Source organism: Meriones unguiculatus, chromosome 15, assembly GCF_030254825.1.
Source record: "Meriones unguiculatus strain TT.TT164.6M chromosome 15, Bangor_MerUng_6.1, whole genome shotgun sequence".
In the NCBI taxonomy this organism is placed as follows: domain Eukaryota; kingdom Metazoa; phylum Chordata; class Mammalia; order Rodentia; family Muridae; genus Meriones; species Meriones unguiculatus.
The window spans coordinates 37467128-37492001 of NC_083362.1; the positions used below are offsets into that span (position 1 = coordinate 37467128).

At 41.1% G+C, this 24874-nt stretch overlaps 1 protein-coding gene across 4 annotated transcripts; it reads left to right on the forward strand.

Moving 5' to 3' along the window:
* The first annotated feature begins 12317 nt into the window (after positions 1-12317).
* Nabp1 (nucleic acid binding protein 1) lies at positions 12318-24310 on the forward strand. 4 transcript variants are annotated; one of them, XR_002476623.2, is made up of 7 exons: positions 12334-12936; positions 13154-13292; positions 15914-15985; positions 17299-17374; positions 17925-17976; positions 18876-20420; positions 21207-24310. XR_002476623.2 is itself a non-coding variant. In XM_021643042.2 (6 exons), the coding sequence occupies exons 3-6, from the start codon at positions 15924-15926 to the stop codon at positions 19043-19045; spliced, it is 360 nt and encodes a 119-aa protein (XP_021498717.1). In that variant the 5' UTR covers positions 12318-12474; positions 13154-13292; positions 15914-15923; the 3' UTR covers positions 19046-20784. The 4 variants fall into 4 exon arrangements, 3 of the variants coding, with proteins under 3 accessions (XP_021498717.1, XP_021498716.1, XP_060224335.1); XM_021643042.2 differs by lacking the exon at positions 21207-24310 and having other exon boundaries at positions 12318-12474; positions 18876-20784; XM_021643041.2 differs by lacking the exon at positions 21207-24310 and having other exon boundaries at positions 18876-20784.
* The last annotated feature ends 564 nt before the right edge of the window (positions 24311-24874 follow it).

A 24874-nucleotide genomic window follows, 5' to 3' on the forward strand; every position in this document is an offset into this window, starting at 1 on the left:
GGTCCCTTATTCTTCTGTGCAAGTTAAGCCTCCCCTGCACTCAGTTTGACTCCTCATTTCTGCTGTTAATGTCGTCCTGGCTCTACATCTCAGTTTATTTGCCTTGTGGTTTTTCTATTTACTTTTTGCTATACTAACTATGGGGATTGTTTCCTATCTTCTTAGCCTCCTGCCTTCTACTCCACTCTACTCTGTATGTCCCTCTCTGTGGATTTGTGTACAAAGATCAGTAAACAGTAGGTCCAAGATTGCTATTTCTAGAAGGATCTGCTTTCAAAGCTGGCCACTGACTGGCATCTGAGAGTTTAGGTTCCCACCATTCTATGAATTATGAGTGGCTTAAACTGTTCAAAAAATGCAGTTCATATGCAATACTGTTCTTCTGCTATTCAGGGACTTGGGTGTGTGCACCATGAAGGCAGTGTTAATAAGCCCAGCCCTCAGTAAGGACCCCAGGCACCAATCCGCAGTGCACTTTCCTGGTGAGCAGAGTTTTATACCCTGTGTTATAACTTATGAGTCCTGTAGCAGCAGTTTGGACTTGGCTTCCTCCAGACTTTGTCCTGTGCCTTTTCTTTCTGCTGATTCAATTCTGCATCCGTCACTATCAGAACTATATATAAGACAGTCCTGGGAGTCCATCAGCCAAGCGTTGAGGACCCCTAACACACATCTCCTTACTTCTGGTCTCCCCCTTCACAGTACACCATCTGGTCCTTATCACACGCTGAGCTCTGCCTTTGCGTCACTCTTCACAGTCATCTGGTATCACTCCCTTCCCCCATTCCTGTTTTGCTGGATTCCTTACTGTTCATCAAATATTCCCCAACTGCCTTGTTCCACAGCCTCTGGCTTTTGTGCTTACATTTTCCCTTGCCTGGACCTCTTATCTCAGCTCTCTGCTTGGGGTTTCCATCTGTCTGCTGCAGTGATCCATTTACCAACTTCTGACTTGGCTCACGCCTCTTCCCAAGCCCCCTTGCTGACAAATGAGAGTTTGGGACTAAACACAAACCAATACTGTGTGAGAGATGGGTGTTCTAGAAATTATTCCTGACTGGAATGCATTCCACTCCTTTTCTCTCCGTCTCTTCCCATCAAGTGAAAGAAGACACAATACTTGAAGCTTTGTTAGTTGACTTGTAACATGAGGCCATTTGGGAATAGATGATATAAACAATGGGACAACAACACTAATTCCTCAGGAATTAAAAAATATTTTAAATTATGTGTATATGCATGTGTATGGGTTTATACATGTGGTAGCCCAGAGGTACCAGATTCCTCTAGAATTGGAGTTTCAGGAGTCATCTGACATAGTACTGGGAACAAAACTCAGGTCCTGTGGGGGACCATGAATTTTGTCACTGAACCATGTTGCCAGCCCCTGCCTCTGTACTTCGACAAATGCAGAGATAAACATTTGTTTACATTTAGCCATTCCCTCTGTGATTTTCTCTCACTTCAATTTGTCCTAATTTAAACTAATTCAAACTCAAATCTGTAGTCTGACTTTTTGAAGCCTGGAGAAGAGTCACACAATACAAACCACAGTATGTGAACTGCATTCTGTTGACAGAATAGGAGAGGTGACAGGCAGAGTGATATACTGTGGGAAATCTCAGCTACAGGAAGCCAAAGTAGTAATGTTCCCCAAGGAGTCATACCTCCTCATGTCCCATGCTTTTTAAATGGGATATAGCCTCTATCAAAGGTAGACAAAATGAAAAAAGATGCTGAAGTTATTTCTTCATTTCCTTAGTTCTAGGTTGGACCTGTGATCGGCTTGGATCAACACAATGGAACAAATGCAAATTTAGCTAGTTTCCAAGGTTTATGCCTTGAGAGATTCTACTGTCCTTCCGAAACCTTGATGTCATCTTGCTGGGAAACCTGGTATCCCTTTCCAGGGAACGAATGAAACTGTGGGAATAACAGGTGCCCCCGTGTAGAGCCAGCACCAGCTGCCGGCTATGGGAGGGATGTCTCTAGAGCCAAGAGCAGCTGCCAGATATGTGAGTGATGCCTCCTGAGGCCCTTTAGGCTCAGATGAGCCATCAGATGACTTGAGCACATGAACGCTTGCCCTCAAGGCCATCAGAAGTCCCTCCTAAATGACAGCATGAAAGTATATAGTTGCTGTTTTTAAGTCACTAAGTTTTGATGAGTACTTCTTATGCAGCCGATTCATACCCCCAAATTAATCCTGATGAATATTTCTTGCAGTAAAAATATAAAATATAAATATATTTATATGTAATATTATAAGCCTCTTGCATTTACATATAAACATAAATAAAATATTTATTACATATTAAATATAAAACATAAAAGAAAATTGAATTGCATTGACAAAGCCACAGCATAGTTTGGTTCACTTGCTCAGAATGAGAAGCCACAATCTTCAGTTTATATCCTTTAGTATAAAATGAAGAACAGAGACTGCATGTGTCTCACCCCTGTAATCCCAGACTTTAGGAGACTGAGACAGGACAGTTACACTGAGTTCAAGTCCTGTGCAGGCGACACAGTGAGCTCCAAGCTAGCTAGCCTTTTTACAATGTGATACTCTTGTCTCACAACAAGAAAACAGTAATGCTCAGCGATGATACAGAACATGGGAAAGGAGGGAGAGCCCAAAGGTCTGTCCTTGGAACATCAGATAAGAAAAGCAGGATCTGGGCCATGGGCCTCCTTTCATTAACTCATTTTCTGACCTTAAAACACTCTCTGGACTCTTGGTGTCTCATTTCTTTGGGGATAATATGAGGTACAATCTACTCTTTCCTTACTCATTATTCATGAAGCTACATTTACTTTCAGCAGCTCTGTAGCAATGTTGTGAAGGGAGGGCATGGAGGAATTTAACATTCCACTGATTTACTACAATTTAGTTTTTTCAAAGCATAGATTGTTTTTATAATCTGTAAAGGCACTTTGAGAGGCTGAAATGTGCCTCCTTGGTGAAGTTCTGATCTTCTGTGCCTTAAAACTGCTCTTTCCCTTTCCATGGGTTCAAACACTAAATAAATCACCACCCAATTTTGATGACCTTAGGTGATGGTAAGTGGAAAATGGAAGGAATATGGGTTCTTGAGTGGTTGGAGTAGAAGCTCTTTAAATTACTCGCGGTGGGAAAGAAATGAACATTGCATTTAATGTGTGTGCCTGTGTGTGTGTGTTTATAGAGGAATTTTAATTCAGAACATGGCTTCTCTGGCAAGAGATTATATCCAAAGACCTTCTAGGTCTGTCTGATCTGGCTGGAATACAGACATGCCTTTAATCCCACAAGACAGAGCAGCAAGAGTTCAAGGCCAGCCTGGTGTAGAGCAAGTTTCAGGTAAAGAACAGCTTACGTCTAGGCATGGTGATACCCACCTTTAATCCCAGCACTCAGGAGACATACACAGGCAAAGTCTTGAGTTCTAGTCAGTTCTCTTGAGTCTGTTCGGTTAAGGGTGAGTTGAGAGGCCGTGCAGTGGGGATGAGCTCATGGCAGTTCAGTTCGTGGAATTCAGAGGTGGTTTGACTGGGAGACTTACAGAGAGAGTGAAGAGAGAACAAGATAGACACAGTTGAAGACAGAATGAGCCAGAGAATGAAGGGACCAGAAGATTAGAATGGATTGCTAGAGTTAGTTTGAGGCCAAGCAGAGCAATTCAGAGGCTGAGAGAGAAGCCCAACTGAATCAGTCAGCTTGGAGAGGAGTTTGAGCCAGAGCAGCTGAGTTGAACCAGACAGCCATAGTTCAGAAAGAGCTATAAGCATGAGCTTACTCAGCAGTAAGTCTCAGAGGCTGAAAGCAGTCTAGGCCTATTAGATTGTACAAAGGCTAGAAGCTTCCAGGACTAGGCCTAGGTTAGCAGACAGAGGCAGTAAGCCTCTGAGATGACAATTAAATCAGGAGAGTAAAAGTTACTTTTACATGTGTCTGTGTGCTTCTTCTGGTATTTTTCTGAGTGGGTTGGCCTTTGCTCTAATAAGCACAATAAGTGTATCTGCACTGTTTCACCTTTCAAAGGGCATGCCTCTGCTATTTGTCCCGTCCATACAGGCGAGCTGAGCTAGTAAGTCACTAGAAAGGGACATTAGTGTAATTTCCTGTCCCAGGAGTGAGCTCCCTAAATGGAATCCGTGTACTGAATGCTTTAGCAGTTTCTTACATAAGGCTTCTTCTCCTTTGCCCTAGTTAGATGGTGGGCCAGAAACTCTGCCCGGGGGGTTAGTTTACAGCAGAACCTTCCACCTTGCCTGTCTCACTTCCCCTTCTGCCTTTCTGTACACTGCCTTTTTGTTTTCCCGACAGCTAGACTATGCATAACCCCCTGAGATCACACAAAGACTTTCAATACTTGGAAGAAATAGCTAGCCGTTTAGACATATGAACGTTCCTAAAATCTGAAGAAGAACAGTGGAGGGGAGATGTTCTTAGGAAAGGCACCTGGCCCAAAGCTTAGACAGGTGGAAATGCCCAATAATTGTCAAATAAAATAAAGCATGAGAAAGGCAAAATAAAGGTGCACATTGGTAGCAAAAATCTGTTTGCCTATCACATAGTAATATGACAATTCAAAAACTTCAAATCATATAAAGTTTATGGAAATGGAAATCATTTATTTCCCTACATCCTCATCTTGTCTCCTAAAGTGCTCTGCTAATATGTGGTCTATGTTCTTCCAGAAGTATAGAATGAGCACAGACACGTCAGTGAAAGCCTGTGGGCTTTCGTTATGCAGAGACTTAACACAGTACACGTATTTGGCCCAGTGTATTGAACCCAGGGCTTGCTCCATGCTAGACAAACAATTTCTCACTCACTCACACCCCAGCACTGCAGCTTCCTTTTCTTCCCCCACATGGATTTGTTTCCATAGCATAACACATATTTTTCTCATATAAAAAATAACCACATAAAGAGTCAGTGAGATGTTTCAGTCAGTAAAATTGTTGCCACATAAACCGGCCGACCTGAGCTTGAGACCCAGAATCCATATAAACGATAAAGGAAAGAAGCATCTTTCTGCTCTGATTCTCCACAGGTTCACAATGGTATGACAGTTAATAACCAAGACTAACAGAAGCAAACAGCCAGGTAGGAGAGCTGGGGTGCATCTTAGTGGTAGACTACAGTGAAGAGAGTACATAGGTTTCCCGACTAAAGAGACAGCGATTCAGTTAACAAAAAATAAACCTGTTTCTTGATAGGTAGGACCTAAATCTCTATTTTCTTCTCAGTAGAAAACATTTTACTCATTAACTAGTTTATTGCAAATATCGAGAAGTGGACCATAATTCCACACTTTTACACCTCCCAAAATATGTGAGCAAAAATTTGGATCTTTGCATACATAATCATGTTGAGCTCCTGTTGCCCTCTGGAAAGCTTACCTGGGGATCACTCTAGCAGAATCAAAGCCAAACTGCTCTCAAGGATTTTACAGTAAATGGAAACACTGAAGGGTAGTGGAGTAACAACTTCAATTTCGTAAACTTTAAAAGTCTAAAGCAGAGGTCCTAACAGGTCCTGAAAGGAGAAACTGAAGCCCAGTGTGGTGGTGCGTGCCTTTAATCTCAGCATTCAGGAGGTAGAGGGAGACCAACTCTGTGAGTTCAAGGTCAGCCATGGCTACTTTGTGGAGTTAGTGTCGTAGAAGAGTTTTGTTGTTGTTTGTTTGTTTGTTTTTTAATGACATATCTCAGATAATGTTTTGTTTTTTTTCTCAATTCTATCCAAATCCTGTAAGGATTTTGAATTATGACAAAATCTTCTGGAAAAGCCGAGTAAGGCAGAACAGTTTCTTAAAAGTGAGCTGTGGGTTGTTAGCTGCCTTAACTACCGAGAGATCTCAGGGCCTCTAGATGGGGGTGGGGGTAAGTGCAACTACGGTTTGTTAGATGAAAAGGATAAAGCTATCATTTAGAGATAGCTGGGACCTGGGGGTGTGGTGAAGTGGGTAAAGACACTTGCCAACAAGACTGAAGACCCGAGTGTGATCTTACGATCCACGAGTGGGAAACAGAGACCCCACTCCCGCTTGTACTGTGATCTCGGTCTCTCTGTCTCTCTCTTTCTTTTATCACTCACATGGGGGGGATATAAATAAATGTAATTAAAAATAAAGCTGGCAAGGAACTGCTCTATAGCTCAGTCAGCAGCGCACTCCTTAGCATACACAGAGTCCCAGGCTCAATCATAAGAGCCATGTGAACATGGCTATAATTCCAATGCTTGGTGTGTGGAGCCAGGAGGGTTAGAAGTTTGAGGTTACCTTCTTCTACATACTGAGCTAAAGGCCAGCCCTGGCTAGATGAGACTGCCTTGAAGAAAAATGCTGAGAAAATCACATTTTAATGAACAGTTCATCATAGCTTTGCACCACATAGGTAGATGAAAGAATTAAAAGTGGGTATGATGGCTCACCTATTTCACTCAGAGTAATAGACATGAGGAACTTGTAACCTCTCATGTCACCATCTCAGACCACCCTCCCAGTTTCAGAAGATCTGTCTCTGTTCTCTCATTGCCACAGGGTTCTAGTTCCATGCCGTGTCATCTACTTGAGGACAAGGATATATCTTTAGCCATCTGACTCGTCCTCCTCTCAGTTGAGCCTTGCCATTTAGCCTGAACTCATAAAATTTCTGACAGCTTTCATAAACAGAAGAAGCTGGTGTGGTGATGCATGACTGTAATCCCAATACTCAGGGAGGCAGAGGCAGGCAGATCTCTGAGAGGTCGAGGCCAGCCTGGCCTATAAAGCAAGTTCAGGACAGCCAAGACTACACAGTGAAACCCTGCCTTGAAAAAAACAAAAATGAGCAAAGAAAGAAACAAAGAAATAAATTTTAAAAACAGAAGAGATTTGGGGCCAGTGAAATGATTTAGTGGTTGAAGGCATTTGGCACCAAGCCTGTCCATTTCCAGGACCAACAGTGTGCAAGGAAAGGGCTGGCTCTTATAGGCTGTGTCCTCTCTCCCTCTCATATGCACACACATTAAATAAATTAAGATGTGATAAAAAATTGTTTGAGAAGTCTCCTTTATCCCATACTTCCCCAAGTCATATTGCCATCCTCCGCTCTCTTGCAGCAAGCTTCCTTGTAGAAGTGGTGCATACCAATTTTGATGTATCCAGTTCCTTGACTTATTTTTACCTCCAACTCAATCTTTTGTTCTCCAAGAGCTTCATTGAAACCACTCTGGTCTGTGCCACTTTTTGTTGCTTGCACCAATGATATGCCTGCTTGAACTCATTTGATCTAGAGCTGTATTCAGCATAGCAACCAACTCCTCTTTCCAGAAACATGATTCATCTGCCGTTCATTACACTGCCCACTTTAGTGTTCTTTCTGCTGCACGGAGGTTAGAAGGCTAACATGGCCCTTATCTTTACACTCTCCACCAAAACTGTTCACTTGGAGTCTTTCCCACTTTCTGCAACAACTCCATTTTTATATTTGTTCAGACTCAAGACTGGGGAGTCATACTTAACTTTTTTTTCTTATCTATTCCAATAGGACACTCATCTGGTGGTTGCATCCTCCACACTGATCCCACTGAGTGATGGTTGCTGCTACTGTGCTATGTCACATCTCAAGTGGGTGAATATGGCCATGCTTCCAACTATGTTAGCTCATCAGGCCATATCCCAAAGCACCTCAATGGATTCTTGGCTCACAGTAAGATCTAAAGGCTGTACAAACCTTGTATTTATAATTCGCTCCCTCCCTTTGTTACTTCTCAGCTGCTAGGCTCTCCTCATTCACTACTTCAGCTACAGAAGACTCTATTCCTAAAAAATGTTGCTTGACTCTCTTTAATGGCTATTGCTGTGTGCCTGCTGTCTAAACCCCTTGGTTGCTCCCTTCCTTCTGAGTATTATCCTGAGCAGTCTGCAGCCCACATGCATCCCTCAGGCCTACCTGCCGAATCCCAGAATACTCGGCTGGTGTGCCTACAGAATCCTGCCTGCCCACTCCTCCTTTATTTTTCACCTTCCTGTGCACGATTCTCGAGTTTCTATATAATTACATAAATTTATTCTATCTACCCCTTTAAAATGTAAGTTGTATGAAGTCAGGGATTGTTTGCACTTTTTTCCCAGATGCAGCCTCAATCCTAACACAGATAAGTTCAGTATCAACTGGTTAATTATGTTTATTGCCTATGTAAAGTACACAAGGAAACATATTTTCAAAATTCCTCAAATGGAATTTGATTAAAACTATACTCAGTAATTTCACTCCTAAAAGTTCACCAATATAACTAACTAGCACAAGGAAACACTGGTCCAGGGAATTAATACATAAATGGAAATAATTTTTGTTCTAATAGTATCTCTTAACCTGCTCTGCTTTTCAGACTTCAGTGTTCATTGATGACCATTACCTGGGAGTGTTTTATAAACATGTTAAAAGCTGATGTCCGTCCCAACTTTAGAGAGTCCAATTTTTGTGAATTGTTTATATTTTCCACAATACTGTCAACTGTTAGTGATGATGACTAGAACATTGGAATTCATTAGTAACCATAGGTGGTGTGCCTGTTAATGTCTCCTGGCTTAATTTTTTTATTTTTTTTTATTTTTCTATGTTTCTCTTTATGTAGCCCTGGTGTCCTGGAACTTTCACTATAGATCAGGCTGTCCTGGAACTCACCACGTGTCTCTATCTTCCTGGTGCTGAGATTAAAGGTGTGGGCCACCACTGCCTGGCTGTATTTTTCATCCACAAAATAAAAAAGGTTGTATGTTAGAATCCCTCCTTTGGGATTGGAGGCCATCTGAAGATAAAGTCTTGTGGACTAACAACTAGTGGATTCGTGGCCTTTCTATCAGGAGACAGACACTGTTGAGCTAGCTGGACCATAGCCTATATGCCACTCTAATAAAGCCCCCGTTAATATATCAATTCTGCTCCTCTAGAGAACCCTAATACAGAGCATTAACCCTTCATGGTGATTTGTAGACATCTATGTGCATATGTGAGCTTGACACTGATCCAAAATAAGAGATGGGTATCTCTTTATATTGTAGAGAAATTACAGTAGTAAATCAGAACCCTGTGACCTTGTGTTAGTTTTTCCTTTGGGAAATAGATAAGACCATCCTTGAACTTGTGACCCTCCTGCTTCCCAATTGCTGGAGATCACAGGTCTTTGCCAACAAACCAGTTTATAAATGGAAATTTGAAGCAGGCAAAAGACCCAGTCCAACATGCGTCTGAAGTAAGGATAGGAGCTCTGATATTTTTTGTAGGGCTTAGTAAGTAGCAGGGAGCTGAGATCCGCCACACTGACTTTTTACATTATTTTATGTGTTTGTACATTCTTCCATTTTTCAAAAACAGGTGAACAGTAGCTTGAAACATCCAGTTTAAGCATTCTTACAGTTTTGTAAGACTTTGAACCAGTGGAAGCTCCACCCCACCAGGATTTTATACATGTGACTTGGAGCATTTTCTACAACATTCTTTAAGTATGAAAATCATTATTGTGTATTATACACACACACACACACACACACACACACACACACACACACATATATATGAATTAATGTTATTTGTTCCCAGGTAGTTCTGTTGGACATAATATTTTTACTTTTTTTCATAAATAGTAAATCTGTGAAACTATAGAGAGATAGGATATACTGGAAACAAGCTTTTTGCAACATAGAATCCAAAGTTGCCTACCCCATCATTACACGACAATATAAATGTTTTGGTTTAGTCTACTTAAGGATGTGTCTCATTGCAAAAGAAACTAAAAATGTATTATCCTCTAGCAGATTTCACTGCCCTCCACCCCCCCAGTCAGGCACTGAGAGTTATTCTGAATTACAAAGCCTTCAAAAAAGCCAACTACTCACTTAATTAAAGAAATACACATTTTAGATTTTTGTCTTTAACATTTTTTTTCTACAAGCATTAAGGTTTTAAATCTCAGCTCTATAATTGGGTGTCATGAAACATGTATGATTGACAGCTACTGAATATAAAGTGCATATGAGTGTTACATGTACAATGCCAGATATGTATGTATATGTGTGTATAGAATAGATGCACACACAGTGTATGCCAGTATTTACTTTCAGGGAATGTTTAGACGAGGAGTATAGCAGGTCTTATTTTCATGAGTGTTTTTATCAGCATGTATGTTTGTGCATCATAAGTATGTGTTGCCTTCATTCTGTATGCTGGCAATTATTCCCGGGCCTGCTCTGCTCTGGAAGAAGAGCAGCCAATGCTCTTAACCACTGAACCTTCTCTCTAGCTGTAGCAAGAGTTCTTGATAACCCCTTCCTTCTTTTTTAACCCCCCTCCCCTTTTTTTCCGTTGAGATGTAGCCTGGGCTGGGCTGTGTAGACTGTCTCTGTCTCTAGTGCTGGGATTAAGGGCTTGCACCATCACACCCACCTTCATTTTCTTTTCTCTCTTTCCTAATCTTTGGGGACTGGCTTAGGAACTGCTGAACAACCCTCCTCATCCCCCACAATTGAACTGTGTGTCCTTGTAGTTTCTCAGGGCTGCCTTTGGGTTAGTGAGAAAGTGGCTGTCATTTTCAGTGTGGAAACAGTGTTAGGGGAAGTGAGAGAGGATCAGCTGAGTCTGTCCTGGGGGAGGTGGGGCCAGGAAGGGCAGGGCCAGCCCTCTACAGTAACTTCTGCTTTTTACAGTGCCTTTTCTTTCTTTTTCTCTTTTTCTTTTCCTTTCTTTCTCTCTCTGTCTCTCTCTTTCTTTCCTTCCTTCCTTTCTTTTTCTTTCTTCTTTCTGTCTTTCTTTCTGAGGTGTTTGTATGTGTTTATTGAACATAGGTTTTTTTTTCCTATACAATATATTCTGATTATGGTTTCCCTTCTCCAACTCCTCCCAGATCCTCCCCACCTTCGCTCCCATGTAAATCCACTCTCTTTCTAGTTAGAAAACAAACAGGCATCTAAAAATATTAGTAAGATAAAAACAAACAAACCAGAATAGGATAAAACAAATAAACGGAAAAGAGCCAAAGAAAACACACATACCAAAAAAAAACAAAACAAAAACCAAAAACCAAAAAACCCCAAAATGGACAGATACACATTCACACATGCAGAAATCCCATAAACCACTATATACATAGATACCTATCTAGATATATATACGTGTGTGTGACACACATATGTAAGGTTAAAAAGAAAAAAAAAACCATGACAAAGCTTTATGAGACAAAGAACCTCCCAAAGTCACTGAGTTGGTGTGTGCTGGCCATCTACGGCTGGGCATGTGGCTTTAAGAGTGCTTTGTTTCCCCAGTGAGACTCTGTTGAAGAAAACTAAGTTTTCATTTGTGAGCGGTTATCAGTTGAGGTTGGATCTGGCTTGGGGATGGCGGCATGTGTCCCCTTTGCTTCTCAGTCCTGGTCAGTCCTGGAAATCCATCTAGCACAGACCCATGCCAGAGCTGTCTGTTTTCTAAGTGTTCAGGGCTTCTATGAAGTATGTATATAATTTTGATCAGTTCCCCTAAGTCCTCAGAGTTGGGCAATTTATTAATAATCCCAGTTCATTCTCTATGAAGCAAGGATCCTAGTTTTATTACTCAGATTTTTAAATTACGGCCAGGAAGCTTAATCAACTATTTTAAAGTTCACACAACTTGCCACCAGCTTCAGCTTGGTTTTGTCTGGAAAAAAAAAAAAAAAATCACACACCCCTCCCTTTCAGGTTATGTTTTAAAGTTTCCCGTGATTAATTCATTCTACCTTTTTATAAAAGCCAAGCGCAAATTAAAAGGGTTCAAGAAAAATGAGACATCCGTGGAACTTGACTACGTATGGTTATTATCAGCATAAAAAGCGGTTTACAAGCTGCTTGAGGATCTTTGAGAGACGGCCTGGTGTTTCTGGGTCCCAATTTAAACACGCCGCAAGTGTGAAAGTTGGTCGCCGCCAAGTTGCCTGCGGAAGGGAACGCGGCTGCCAGGCCGCGACCCCTTCACCCCGGCCTCTCCCTCTCTCCTTGACCCGGCTCCACCGCACACTCCCTCTACCCACGGGGTCCGGAGCGCCAGCGTCCCACGTGATCGCGGGGCTAAAGGGCAACGGCGGCCGCGCTGAGGGCTCCTGAGGAGTTAGGAAAGAAGCCGGAGCTCCTCGGAGCCGCCGAAGAGCCAGCCCCGCCGAAACCCGGAAGCCGGCGCGCGACCGGCGAGGGCAGGGTGTGGCCGCGAGCCGATTGGACGGCCAGGGGGCGGGGCTTGCGCTGACAGCCGGGGCGGAGCCGGAGCGGCCGCGCTCGGCCAGCCAGAGGCGTGCTCCTGGGCGTGGTGACGTCGCGTGACGCCACAAGGGGCGGGGCCAGGCTTAGTAGAGCCGGCTGGAGGGCGCGTTCGCCAGTTGCTGCTTGGGACGCGGGCTGCGCGGTCGGTGTGCTGCGTTACCGTTTTGCTGTGACGGTCCCTTCCCGGAGCCTGGGACTGAGGGGTCGCGCGCGTGTGCGTGTGTTGTGTGAGGGACAGCGGGACTCGGGCAGGGCCACCCCCTGCTGCCTTTTCCCTGAGCCGAGGCGGCAGTCCGCACGCTTGCTTGCTCGCCGCCCACTTGGGAGCGGGCTCGGTGTGCGGAGTGCGTCCTCTTTTTGATTTTGGAACTTGGGAGAGTCCTTTTTCCCTCCCTTCCCCCTCCATTGTTTTTTCTTTCTCTCTTTTGGCTTGGTGCCTCTAGGGCTGGTTTCCCTGGCCCCCGAATAACCGCTTCCTGACCCGGTCGCCAGCCCCGCCCCAGGGTGCTCCCCCACCCCGGCTCTGCCCCGGCCCCGGAGGGTGGGAAGCCTTGCCTAGCGCAGCGTAGCCGCACCTGCCTCAGTATGCATGGGGTCAGCGACCCTCCTCTTTTTATAAAAGACATTAAGGCCGGACTGAAAAACTTAAATGTCGTCTTTATTGTCCTGGAGATAGGTAAGTGGGGTCCGCAGCCCGTCCCACACCCTCGAGCGCTCGGACCTCTTCCCCGCCCGCGCCCCCACGTGCTCCCGGCCGCCCGAGCCGACACTCGGCTCCTGCTCCCGGACAGAAGGCAGTCGTGTAGCGTGCCGGAGGAGGGTGAGACAGCTGTCCTCAATGGACTCGTTATCTAACAACCCTCCTCCCCCTTTTGATTTTTAAACCTCCACAGGACGCGTGACCAAAACCAAAGACGGCCATGAAGTGAGGTCCTGCAAAGTAGCTGACAGAACGGGAAGCATCACCATTTCTGTGTGGGATGAGATCGGAGGGCTCATACAGACAGGGGATATTATTCGGTTGACCAGAGGGTAGGTGTGCATAAATTGGGGTAGGTGTGGGGTTTACCGACTTCTGGGGTGCCAAGTTCAGAAGTTGCCTGGCTCTTTCATGAGTCTTCCAGAAGTTGTGAGTTGTTTTGGTGGGCAGCATTGGCAGCAGCTCACCTTTCCAGCTACGTGTTTTAGGTAGGGAATTGACGACTCCTCTCCAGTTTTAAAGGTTAATTTTATTTTTAAAAATACCGTATGGGTGCCAGTGAGCTTTTTTAGGAGGCTGATAAGACCACATCACCTTTTTTTTAAATTTTGTTTTTTCCGTTTTGTTTTTCGATACAGGCTTTCTCTGTGCAACCCTGGCTGTCCTCAAACTCACAGAGGTACACCTTCCTCTACCTCCTCAGTGCTGGTATTAAAGGGATGGGCCACCACCACCTGGCCACATTACCTTTTAAATCAGTCCATGTATTAGGTTTAATGTCTTCCACCTCCTTTCCTTTTTAGTACCTTGAAATCCTGTCAGTATTTCATTTGTAGTCATCATTTAGGTGCTTTGGACATAAATTGAGTAGCTGAGGAATTTAGCTCTTTGCCTTCATTTTGGAAACAAGGTTTCCTGTATTCCAGGTTGTTTTTGAACTTTAAGATTCCCAAGAGAATGACCTTGTATTTCTGATCTTCCTAACTCTGCTTCCCAGGTGGTAGGGTTACAGGCAGCACCTAAATGTCCAAAGGGCTGCTGTATGCAAGGCAAGCATTCTGCCATTTGGCTTACAGTCCCAGCTTCCTACCATCACATTTGTACTCGGAAAAGATGAAAACAGTATCTGGAATACATATTCTTGAAAGTAATTTCTTCTGTAAGATCAGGTTTCACAAAAAACAAAATAATACACAGGAAGTGGCAGAAGGGCATCTTTGATACATCAGAACATTTAGTTGACAGATTTTTGGTTATGGAGATGAGCATTTTTTTTTTTTCATAGACTTGAAATTTTTACCAAATGTTAGTCTTAAGAAAATTCCAGGAAAGAATCTTGAAAATAGAATATGGAAGCTTCTGTTGTAATTTTATTGCTAACTATCAGAAAAAGAAGTTGACAATCTATGTTGATCTAAAGGCATCTCAGAAGTATTGGATCCTTGGGGCTGGAGCTTTTGATACTATCTTACATGCTTTACAAACATTTTCAGGAAGTGAGGTAAAGTATCATCAAAGCAGGAAATGAGAGTCAGGACTTAGACATTTTATTCTCATATGCTGAGTCATTGTGACACTAAAGTACATCTTTTAAACTTCCATGTCTTCAGCGTCCACAAAAGAGAACCGTTCCTTTTGTAGGGTGTAGTGAGGACTACAACAACAACAACAACAATATATGCTTTTAAGTCATGAAGTTACCTTGGTAGTTGTACAAAGAAACATTGAAAAACCAGATTTTGGTCTGGTTCTACTAAGGTGACCAGTTTATATTTTCCTTAGAATTAATGTCATCCACGCTTAAAATCGTTGACAGTAAACTCTTGGTTCCATTATAATTGAGATTAAAAGTTGCAGAGTTTGGGAAGGTCAGGAGGGCAAGAGGAAGATTGAGGGGTCTGTGTTTTCAGCTCCTTGATAAAGTTGTGCCAGATTTTGAGGAGTTTGGGAACTGTGTCTGCTTAAGTAGACATAAACTGTGATAGCTTCCATGACCATGTCAGTGAGTATAAAGAAATCCTAGTGTGCTGACTTGAACACCCTTTGCTGAAAGGCAATACAGATACTGATTGCTGCCATTAGAGCTTCTCCGTAGCACACTTCAGCTCTGTTTCCTTGCCTGGGTTTTGCTTTCTCCTCGCCTCCTTGCAAGGTACACATAGGTGTTAATACCCATGCTGGTCTTCAGAGTGCAGAAAACATGTTTTTTCCTCTAACTGCAAGGGAGAGAATGTCCAGATGTTTCTTCTGTTGAAATTGTCTTTGTTTTAAAGTAATTTTAATTCTAGTCCAACAGTGCATTGAAGAAGTATAACTTTCTCTGAAAGAGTACTTGGAGAACCTTAGTTAACCGATCTGCTCATACAGTCACCACTCACCCAAGAGCAACAATGCGCACTTCACAGGGCTCTAGGCCCGTCCACGCCATTCTCTTTGAGGGTAGTCTCAAGTTTGAATTCTTCCTGTTTCAGCCTTCTTAGTGCTGGGATTCAAAATGAGTTACTATGTCTGGTCAAGTTTTCTCAAGCTAGGCATGTCAGCCTATGCCTGGCATTCTAGCTCCTTCTGAGGCTGAGACAGGTAGATGGCAGGGTTGAAGTCTACTTGGCTATAGAGCGAGTTCAAGACCAACCTGGGCAATTTACGGAGATGCCTAAAAATAAGGTTTAAAACAAGTTCTGGAGTCATAGCCTAGTGGCAGAGTTCTGGCCTAGTATGTTCGAGGCCCAGGCGTAGCCTCCAGCAGTGATCAGTTTTTATTCTACTGCTGTAATTTAGACAATTAGGTAGTAGAATTTGATTTGTATATCTTCTTAGATTTACAGTCACTGTATTTGACTTGGCATGGTTGGGGTACGCAGGGCATGTTTTTCATTTCTACCCAGTATAAAAATATACTGAAAAGTTAAGTAGAACTATATATTCTGAAAATCTACTTAATTTTTCCCTCTAGGTATGCGTCAATGTGGAAAGGATGTCTGACACTTTATACTGGAAGAGGTGGTGAACTCCAAAAGATTGGAGAGTAAGTATTAACATGCATTTTGTATAATTCAATTTCAAATACTTGGTAAGTATAAACTAAACCACTTACTTGGCCTTTGAAAACTTGGCTTCATGCTGAAGGTAGGTAGCTGCTTTAAACACTGTCAGTACTGTTACCTGTGGTTGAGAAGGTAAGCTTTTTTTTTTTGCCAGAGCTGAGTGTAGACCAGGCCCTTTAGAAACATGCCTTTCAGGTGTCATTTGAAGTACTTCTCTCCTGATTTACTAAAATAAACATTAGATACAGGTTTTAATTGTAAGTTTTAAATTTTCATTGTTTCCATATGGATGAATTTGTATTAGAGATAAAGGAGAGTTGAATTCTTCTGTTTTTCCTAGTCTAGGTACAGTCACAGAAGCAGCCACAGTTAGAATCTATCCCTTGCCATCTGGGTGTGAGTTCCACCCTGATGTGCGAGTGGGAGTGTAAAGCTGCTTTAGTCTCCATGCTGCCCGAGGTGTCTGGGTTTCATCACTGATGTGTGCTGTACATAAGGAGCCAAATTGTTAGTCCATTTTGGTTGCTGGTGCTTAGGTATCTCTTAGTACCCATGAGATTGGCAGATACTTAAAAAAAAGTCAAAAATGGAACCAAATAAAAGAGGGAAACTCATACTGAAGATGAAGTGTGCTTTGGAGAATATAGTTAATATGAGAAGAAAAAGTGTAGTCTGCTTAAACATCAGAATCTGAGTCTCCACTTCACCTTCACCAGGAAGCATGTGACTGGGCTTTGTGTAGGTCCATATGTAAAGTAGTGTGCTTTAGAGTTGTCGTATGAAGTCTCTTGGTCAGGACTACAGGATCTGGCCAGATAGTCATGGATACAGAGATTCTCTTAACAGTGGAGGTCAGCTAGATGAAAAGCCACAGGAAGTCACTCCCTCATGGTCGTTCTTTGTCAGGATCAATTTAAGATTTTCTCAAACTGGATCTAGTTCTTAGAGTTGAAGAGCTAAGAAAGTACCTGTATGTGAAACAGGGTACCAAGTTGTATTGGCAGCTTACAAGAAGCCCTGAGGTAAAGTGATGGCTTTGCTAGCCCATTGTCTTAATCATTAAGAATTTATTCTTTACCTTTGATGATGATTTTTGCAAATTCACAGTGATTGGGTATAGATAAGAGAGTCAAGTATTTTGGTGTTATATGGGATATAGTTATATAGAAAGTTTTTATTACAAGTAAATTAGTTAAAATGCTACTGTTAAGGTTTGACACCTAAGGTTTCATTCTTGTAAGTTAAGAAGGTTATAAAAAAAAATTTAGAAATCATGTCCTTTATTTTCTTTCAGATTTTGTATGGTGTATTCAGAAGTGCCAAATTTCAGTGAGCCAAACCCAGATTATAGAGGACAGCTGAGCCAAGGGGTAATTAATCCAAATATATGGCATATTTTTATGATTGGGTTAAATTTCCACTGTAGTTCTGTCAGTAGGCTAAGCCTCTGATGTCCAGAGTATAATGAAAAGGATTATAAAATGATCTTGAGGACTGGGCTATAGCTCAACTGATAGACTGCTTGCCTAGCGTTCAGCCCCCAAGTAGTACTACATAAGACAGGCATGGTGGTGGGTACCTGAATTCCTATTTCACAGGAGGTTGGAAGCAGGAGGATAAGAAGATCAAAGTAATCCTTTGCTATATAGCGAGTTTGTGCTACATGAGGCCCTATCTTAAAAACAATACATTTATTACATAGGTTCTGAGAGTCTATATATAATTTCTGAGACTGTAGATATATGTGCTGTTTAGAACTTTGCAGAGTGAAGAAACTATCAGGCCATAAAGATTTCTCTGAATGCTTTAGCATTGTATTTGAAGGATTTGGACAAACCTTTAAATACTGTTGAAAATAATTTTTTTTAACGTTTGAAAATTATTTTTTTATTTTATAAATGTGTTATGTTTGTCTTTTAGGTACAAAATGAGCAGAAGGATAAAATAAGCACCAGTACTTTTGGGCCAGTGGGTAAGACTTTTTCATATTTGTGATGACATGTAGGCATTACGGGAATTCTTTAGGCATAATTTAATGTTAAAGGGGAACTTCCAGTAAATATGGACACCCAAATAAATGATTTTGTAGGAGGTAGAAGATACTTGTCCATGCCAGTGTATTGAGCACATTGTTATTTAAGCACTGGGCCCATTAAGTGGAACATTGATTAGTAAGAAGACTACTTTTGATGACTCTCTGACGAGATCTTTTATTTTTCTATTTTTACAAATGTCTATGATGCAGTAGCTATTTATAATTTACGCAGAATTAGTGGTTGCTTTGGCACACTGGAAATGTATCCAGACAGTGGTGCTGTAGAGGAGCAGTCATTGCATACTTTAACATTCCACATGCTCTTAGCTGCCTTTTTATAAGAGCAGCTTCCTCAGACCTCTCACCAACGATCTTAGAGCCCTAAAAGGTCTTTTGTCTTTATGTGACCTATGATATGTCTTTTGAGATGCATCTTTCTGTGATTGAAGTTGATTAGGTTAGTTCACATTGTGGAAAACTCGTCTGCCAATAAGTTTGATTACATTGAAACATTAATTAAATTTTAGTTAAGTACCAGTACTCAAACATTTCCCTGCCCTTTTTTCTTACAGTATAAGCAATTAATGTTTTGTTTGTTTGTTGTTATATTCTATTCTTAAACCTATTGCTCAAGGTGCTTTTTCCTCTTTCTATTCATCCAGTATCAAGTAATGTATTTGTTATTACACTTGCAGAGCCTCAGAGCACTGCTCTGTGTGTGTTTTCTGTGATATTTATAAGCATTCACAATGTGTGTAAGAGCTTTAAATTGTGTTTCTTTTGCATAATATAGATTATTTCTGAAAATGATGATAACTTTTGTGTTCTTATCTTAGGGAATGGTGTTCAGACTGGGCCTGAATCAAGAGGATATCATCTTCCATATGCTGGTAGAAGCAATGGCCGGGCACCTGTCAATCCACAGCTACCAGGAGCACCTTGTAGTCAAACAGTCATGACCACAATAAGTAATGCCAGGGATCCGAGGAGAGCCTTTAAAAGATGACCTAAGCCAAAGAGACACATGTAGTTTTTAAACTATGTGCCCTACTTGAACACTTAGTGCACTTTTATTTATTGTTAACTGTGAAAAGTTTGTCTCCTACGGGTTTCCTTTTACATTTTTGGTTTGTTATAAAGAGAGGATGGTTTTTACTGAAAAACTGTTAAGCTGCTCAGTTACATCCTATGGAAGAATAGGAACTCTGAAAGCAGGAACATTTATTTTTAGAGCAAGAACTTACTGGGTATCACTTGAAAACCTGTCCCTGTTTCAGGGGTGAGACTTAAGACACCAGCTTTATATATAGCCTCTGTGAGTGTGTCTTCTGCATAAACTTTGTAATGTTTGTCATAATGTTTAATGGAAAATGTCTGTTGTCTTAAATTTGGATATTGCCAACTGAAGCAATAACCACCCCACGCCAGAAACCTGGTCAGTGCTGACAGCATTTTTGAGTGTTTGTGATCCAGCAATGACTTGACTTCCTAGAGTGACTGCCTGCTATTAAGATTTACCAAGGAAAGAATCATCCTAAATTCTTGTTTAATAACCAGATAACCAAATTCTTTATCAGAATTATGGAATAAAATGTGTAATACAGCAAGTACTTTTTTGTTGCAAACATTGAAGATTACATTCAAGGCAAATTTATAAGTCCTTGAATGTTTTACTTTTGAAACTACCATGTTAAATATTGAAGTGTAAGTGGAGGGATTGTGGGGAGTTGTAACCCCTGATTGAACAGTAGTCATTAGTATTAGTTGTAGTACTTTTGAGACGGGGTCTTACTGTGTACCCCTGGCTGGGTTGGATCTTGTTATGTAGACCAGGTGGGTCTTTGAATAATAGAGCTGCCTGCATCTTTCCCAGGTGCGGGGATTAAGTTGTTCACCACCACACCAGGCTGATCTGATTATTTTTAAAAATACTCATGGCAGATGAATATTGTAGCAAATGCAATTCAGATTGAATTCTTATAGCCATGTGACTGCCTGATACAAGTAGTCAGAAGTAAAATGCTAGTACTCCCTTTCTTCAATGGGTGTGTGTCTTTTAAAGTTTCTGAACACAATTCACATAGCCTTATTAGCAAAGTTAAGTGGCTCAAGAAGCGATTATACCTCTGTTAATGCTAAGGTGTGATTTGTGTATAATGGAATTTCCTTTCTCTGCGGTGTGTAATTGGTAATTTTTCATTGTTCCTATTTGTTTCTCCTTAAACATTCTCTCCTGAAGAAAACTTGCTGTAATGACACATCTTAATCTTTCAGTAAACATGGAGAGCCCAGTCCATTTTATTGAAGTTGTAACCAGCTTCAGCCTGGCTGCTCCATACCTCTGTACCTGTCATTTCTTCTCACCTCAGATTGTAAAATAAGTAAGTTTCTTTTCAAATTCTGTAGCATTTAAATATAATTTGTGCCAGATTTTGTTGTTCTAATTCAGTTTAACTGATTTTCAATATGCACTGTATTAGGCTCTGGGCAGAGACTATGAAAGCATTTTGCATCCTAAGGAATTTACGTAAGGCGTATAGGTACACGGTTTTGCTCTTACAGGTCATTTGTCATTTGTTCATACATTAATCATTATAGCTAATTTGGCTTTGTGATTATTTACAATTTTCTTTGTTTACATTTCTGAGTGTTTAAAAAAAGTTACTTAAGGGTTAAGATAGCTTGTGTTTTATGATTAAAGATGTTTTGAATAAAATAAATTACAAACTAATGTTGAAAATCTAAGAGGTAGGAGCAACAGTGCTTTTATTTGTGGGAGGATATGATGTTAAAGGTGATTCTAAAGAAAGGATTTGAACTTCAACAGATTTAAGTATGGTGAGGTGTGGATTGGTGGACCTTCAGTTTTCTCCTCACCTGTGACGGTGGGCAAGGTCCTATTCGGAAAACAAGCAGTGGTACTTCTTTGTTGATTAGGACTTTGACGTAGGTAATGACAGTAACTTCTGGTAAATGATCAGTCAAATCTTGTGGTCTGATCAGAATGTTAATAGAAGAAATGCTGAGCTCAGTGTGGAAGTATCCTGCTTTGAGATACTGGTATTGGATATAAAATAACTTTAAGATTTTACTTACGACTGATAATTGTCTCAGTAATTTAACCTGTACTGTACTTTGACTTATTAACAAGTTTCTTTTTTCTTAAGGGAAACTTCCAAAACCAAAGCACAGTGAAATCCAAACAGTAACGAATAATTGTCTTCCCAGTCTGCATGGATACCACTCATCAAGAAGTTTTGGAAGTGTCAACCCTCCTTTCTGGTGCCTTCAGCTATCAACGTTGACAAATATCAACAAGACCCAATGAAACAAACCATGTAGTTCAGAAATGCAGTGCTAAGATTGGGTCCCCATTACTGTTTCTAGGCATGGTCCTGGAGTGGAGCAAACAAATATGATCAGACCAGCTTTTGTCTGGCCAGGTTGTGGGGATTTGCCACACAATAGAAAATGAAAGGTGAAGTCCACCCCATAGAAGAAGCATGTAAATACCAGGTTTTTCTGTGCTGTACCAACTCCCTATTTTACTTTTTGTCCATAGTCTTAGGAAATTTTTGTTAAAGTTTGAAGAGTGATTAATTTTTAAAGCATAGTTTGAAGGTTAACTAGCCCTTTTAACTTTTTTTTTTTTAAAGCAGATTATATACTGAGTGTCTAGCCCAATGATGTGAAGAAGCACCACAGTTGATAATTTCTATTTACAGAGTGATGGGACATGTCAGTGGAGTTGCTGAAATGGCTTCCCCTCTTGGGTATCATTAGTATAGTGACTGCTTGAAGCCATTTTAGGTTGTATGTGTGACTCGTGAGGTTCTAATGGTGACTGAAAAGCACTGGAAGCAACAGAACAGTTTCCCAAACAGGCATGTGACATGTTCTAACCCCACTGAGCTCCCTCATCTCACTGATTTTTACATCTCTCACCTGATGAAAGTCTAATGATTGTTTAGTAGGCAAGGATTGTGTGGTTTCAGTCATTTTCTAGCACAGTGGTGGTGTGAGGAAGTTAGGGGTCGCCATGAGATCCTTGTGTGCTAAGGCGCTAGCCATTCATTACAAGTGGGAGTAACTAAACTGCCAATATTTCACAAAGTAGTTTTAATCAGGCGTGCTGCTGACACCTAATTGTGACCTTTGAAAATAACACCATCACTGATGTATCACACCCCAAGGCAGAAGCTAGATAATTGTTTTCTATGTATATTTAAGTCTCTAGATCAAGGTTTGCTTTATTGGGAATATGCTAGTTTGAAGGATATGGTCAAATTATACCAGGTTTCTGAATGAACAGAGTCATGATATTTCTGGAAGCACAAATGAGACTCAAAAAGTCCATTAAGTTACTAGGAAGCATTTTTCCCCCACACTGATATTAGGTCTCAAAATACTACCAAGACTAGCTTTTACCTTTCTGAGGTGTTCAGTGTAGTAACATTTCAACCTAGGTGTCTAAGCCTTGAAGAGTGAAAGTACACAACCCAAGATTTTCTGGTGTACCCTAACTGTCCAGAGCTAGGTGGCAGTTATTCTCTTAAAGTTAATTCACATCGGGATCCAAGCTAGGCCTGCTTTCTTGTTCACAAACTACAGTTACCTTGAATTACATGTTAGTAAAACTGGTTATAAGTCACACATATGAGCTTTTCAGAACTTGGAACTGTCAAGCATTCTGGAGACCTTTGTCTACTATCTTTGCTAATTCCTTTTCACAACCAGAAAACTATTGGAATTATGTGTGTTTTCTCAGTTCCTTTTCTGTAAATCTAGAACATACTAAGTTGTATTGAACAGGGAAAAATTTATTTAGAACAATGTTTCTTCAAATCCCAGAATTACTGGCTGAGGCAAGTGTTTCTGAATAGAGATAATTAGGCCCTTTACATAGGAATGCTGGGATTTTTGAATTAAGTTCAAATATAATCAACCAAAATACAGCAAAGCTGAGATCAGATCTCTTCTGAGAGGAGGTCTTAATGTGGCCTAGGCTTGCCTAGAACTGCTCTACGTAAGATCAGATCTCTACAGAGGAATTTCGTGGCTGAACTGATGTATGCATCCAGTTAAAATCATCTTTTTCACCCTGGCCATTAGGTTCACAAAGTACATTTTGAGGGCTTAGCTCAGGAAATAGATGGTTTTTTTGTGAGTGTCTTTTCATACTTTGGTCAGCCCAACATGAAAAAAATGACGGGTTTTAAGGTAGGGTTGGAGGCATTGACATCACTGGGGGTGCCCAGGGCACACATCACTATCAGATCCCAGTCCCTTTTTAAGCACAGTTTCCACAGGAGTTTGAAATATTTAGCCCAAAGACTTAAAGATTTCTGACTAGTTGCTCTGCTATTTAAACAAAAATTGTCAGCACTAGAGCCATCTACTGGTAGGTAATAGTTTTTGTGGATGAATCTGGTTTTTGTTAAGATAGTCCATTATCCCATAGATGATGATTGCTGATTTATATAGAAAACAAATGACATTAAGAAGTGATCATAGAAAATGTCCTTTTAAGCAGATCAAACACTGAACTGCCCCAAAAGATACAGAAGAAACAAGATTGCCTGTCAAGATTTTTAAAAATTTTACCTGCATGTTTAGATGTGGACTGCATGTGTGCCTGGTGCCTGTGGAGGACAGAAGAGGGCATCAGATCCCTAGAACCTAAGTTAGAGATAATTATGAGCTGCCATTTGGGTGCTGGGAATTGAACCCAGTTTTTTGTTTGGGTTTTTTTTTTTTTTTTTTTTTTGTAAGAGGAACAAGTGTTCTTAACCATTGAACCTTCTGTCTCCAGCCTGTACTGTCAAATTTTAGACTCATGCTTGTCAGTATTAATCGAAACTGTCACTGATTTGTGTGTGTGTGTGTGAAAATGTAGAGTCTAGGAACTATTCCATTATCGAGTGGTATTTTATGCCAAATGACTGGTGCTATTTTTGTAGTTACATGAACTTTGCCTATCAGAATTCAAATGTAAAGTGAAAACGCAGTTTTGAACTGAAGAGATCTTGGTTTGAGTCCTGTATCTGCTGTTTACCAACTACCTGACCAAGAACCTAACAGGATAATGGGGTGCGCCAGTGTGTACAAAGCATGTTCATAATCAAGGCCTAACAGATAAAAGCCCTTTATGATCCTGGAAGTAAGGCAGATAAATATCATTTCTCTATACCACTTGGAGAGAATTCAGAAAAAATTAATTGAACATTGAGAAATTTATATGAATTAAAAAAAAATGGTGGTTCTCATGTAATTCAGTCTGGCCTTAATCTCTTGAGCTCCCAGCCTTCCTGCCAAGGCATGAAAGACTGTGCCCAGCTCCAAATACAAAGGTTTTGCACATTTCTTCGGTATGGGAAAGCGTGTGTTGTTCATCTGCTGTGACAGCACATAGGGTTTGCCTTTCATTACAAAGAGCTGACCAACCACTCAGACATGCACTATGCTTCCTTCTTTGCCAAAGAGGGTCCTCGACCTGCTTATGAAAGTAGTGGAAGAGGGACCTCTTGTGGGCAAATGTTTTGGCTAGAGGACAAGGTCATTGGCCCAGGGGGAAGCAGCAGGCTCACTGAGGGCATTCCTGCTTGGTTGCCATGAGTGCTGTACATTTGCAGGTATAGAGCAATTTGCTTATGATGAGCAAGACATTGAATAATGCGTTTAGCATTTTATGAAAAATGTTAAGTTTTATACACACCTGTATTCACCTACATTTTTTATTAGCATCTAACTTTCCATCTATGCATTACAGTCAATCCATCTCAATCCATTTCAAACATTTTTCTTGAATATTCCAACATGGCTGTTCATTAGAATT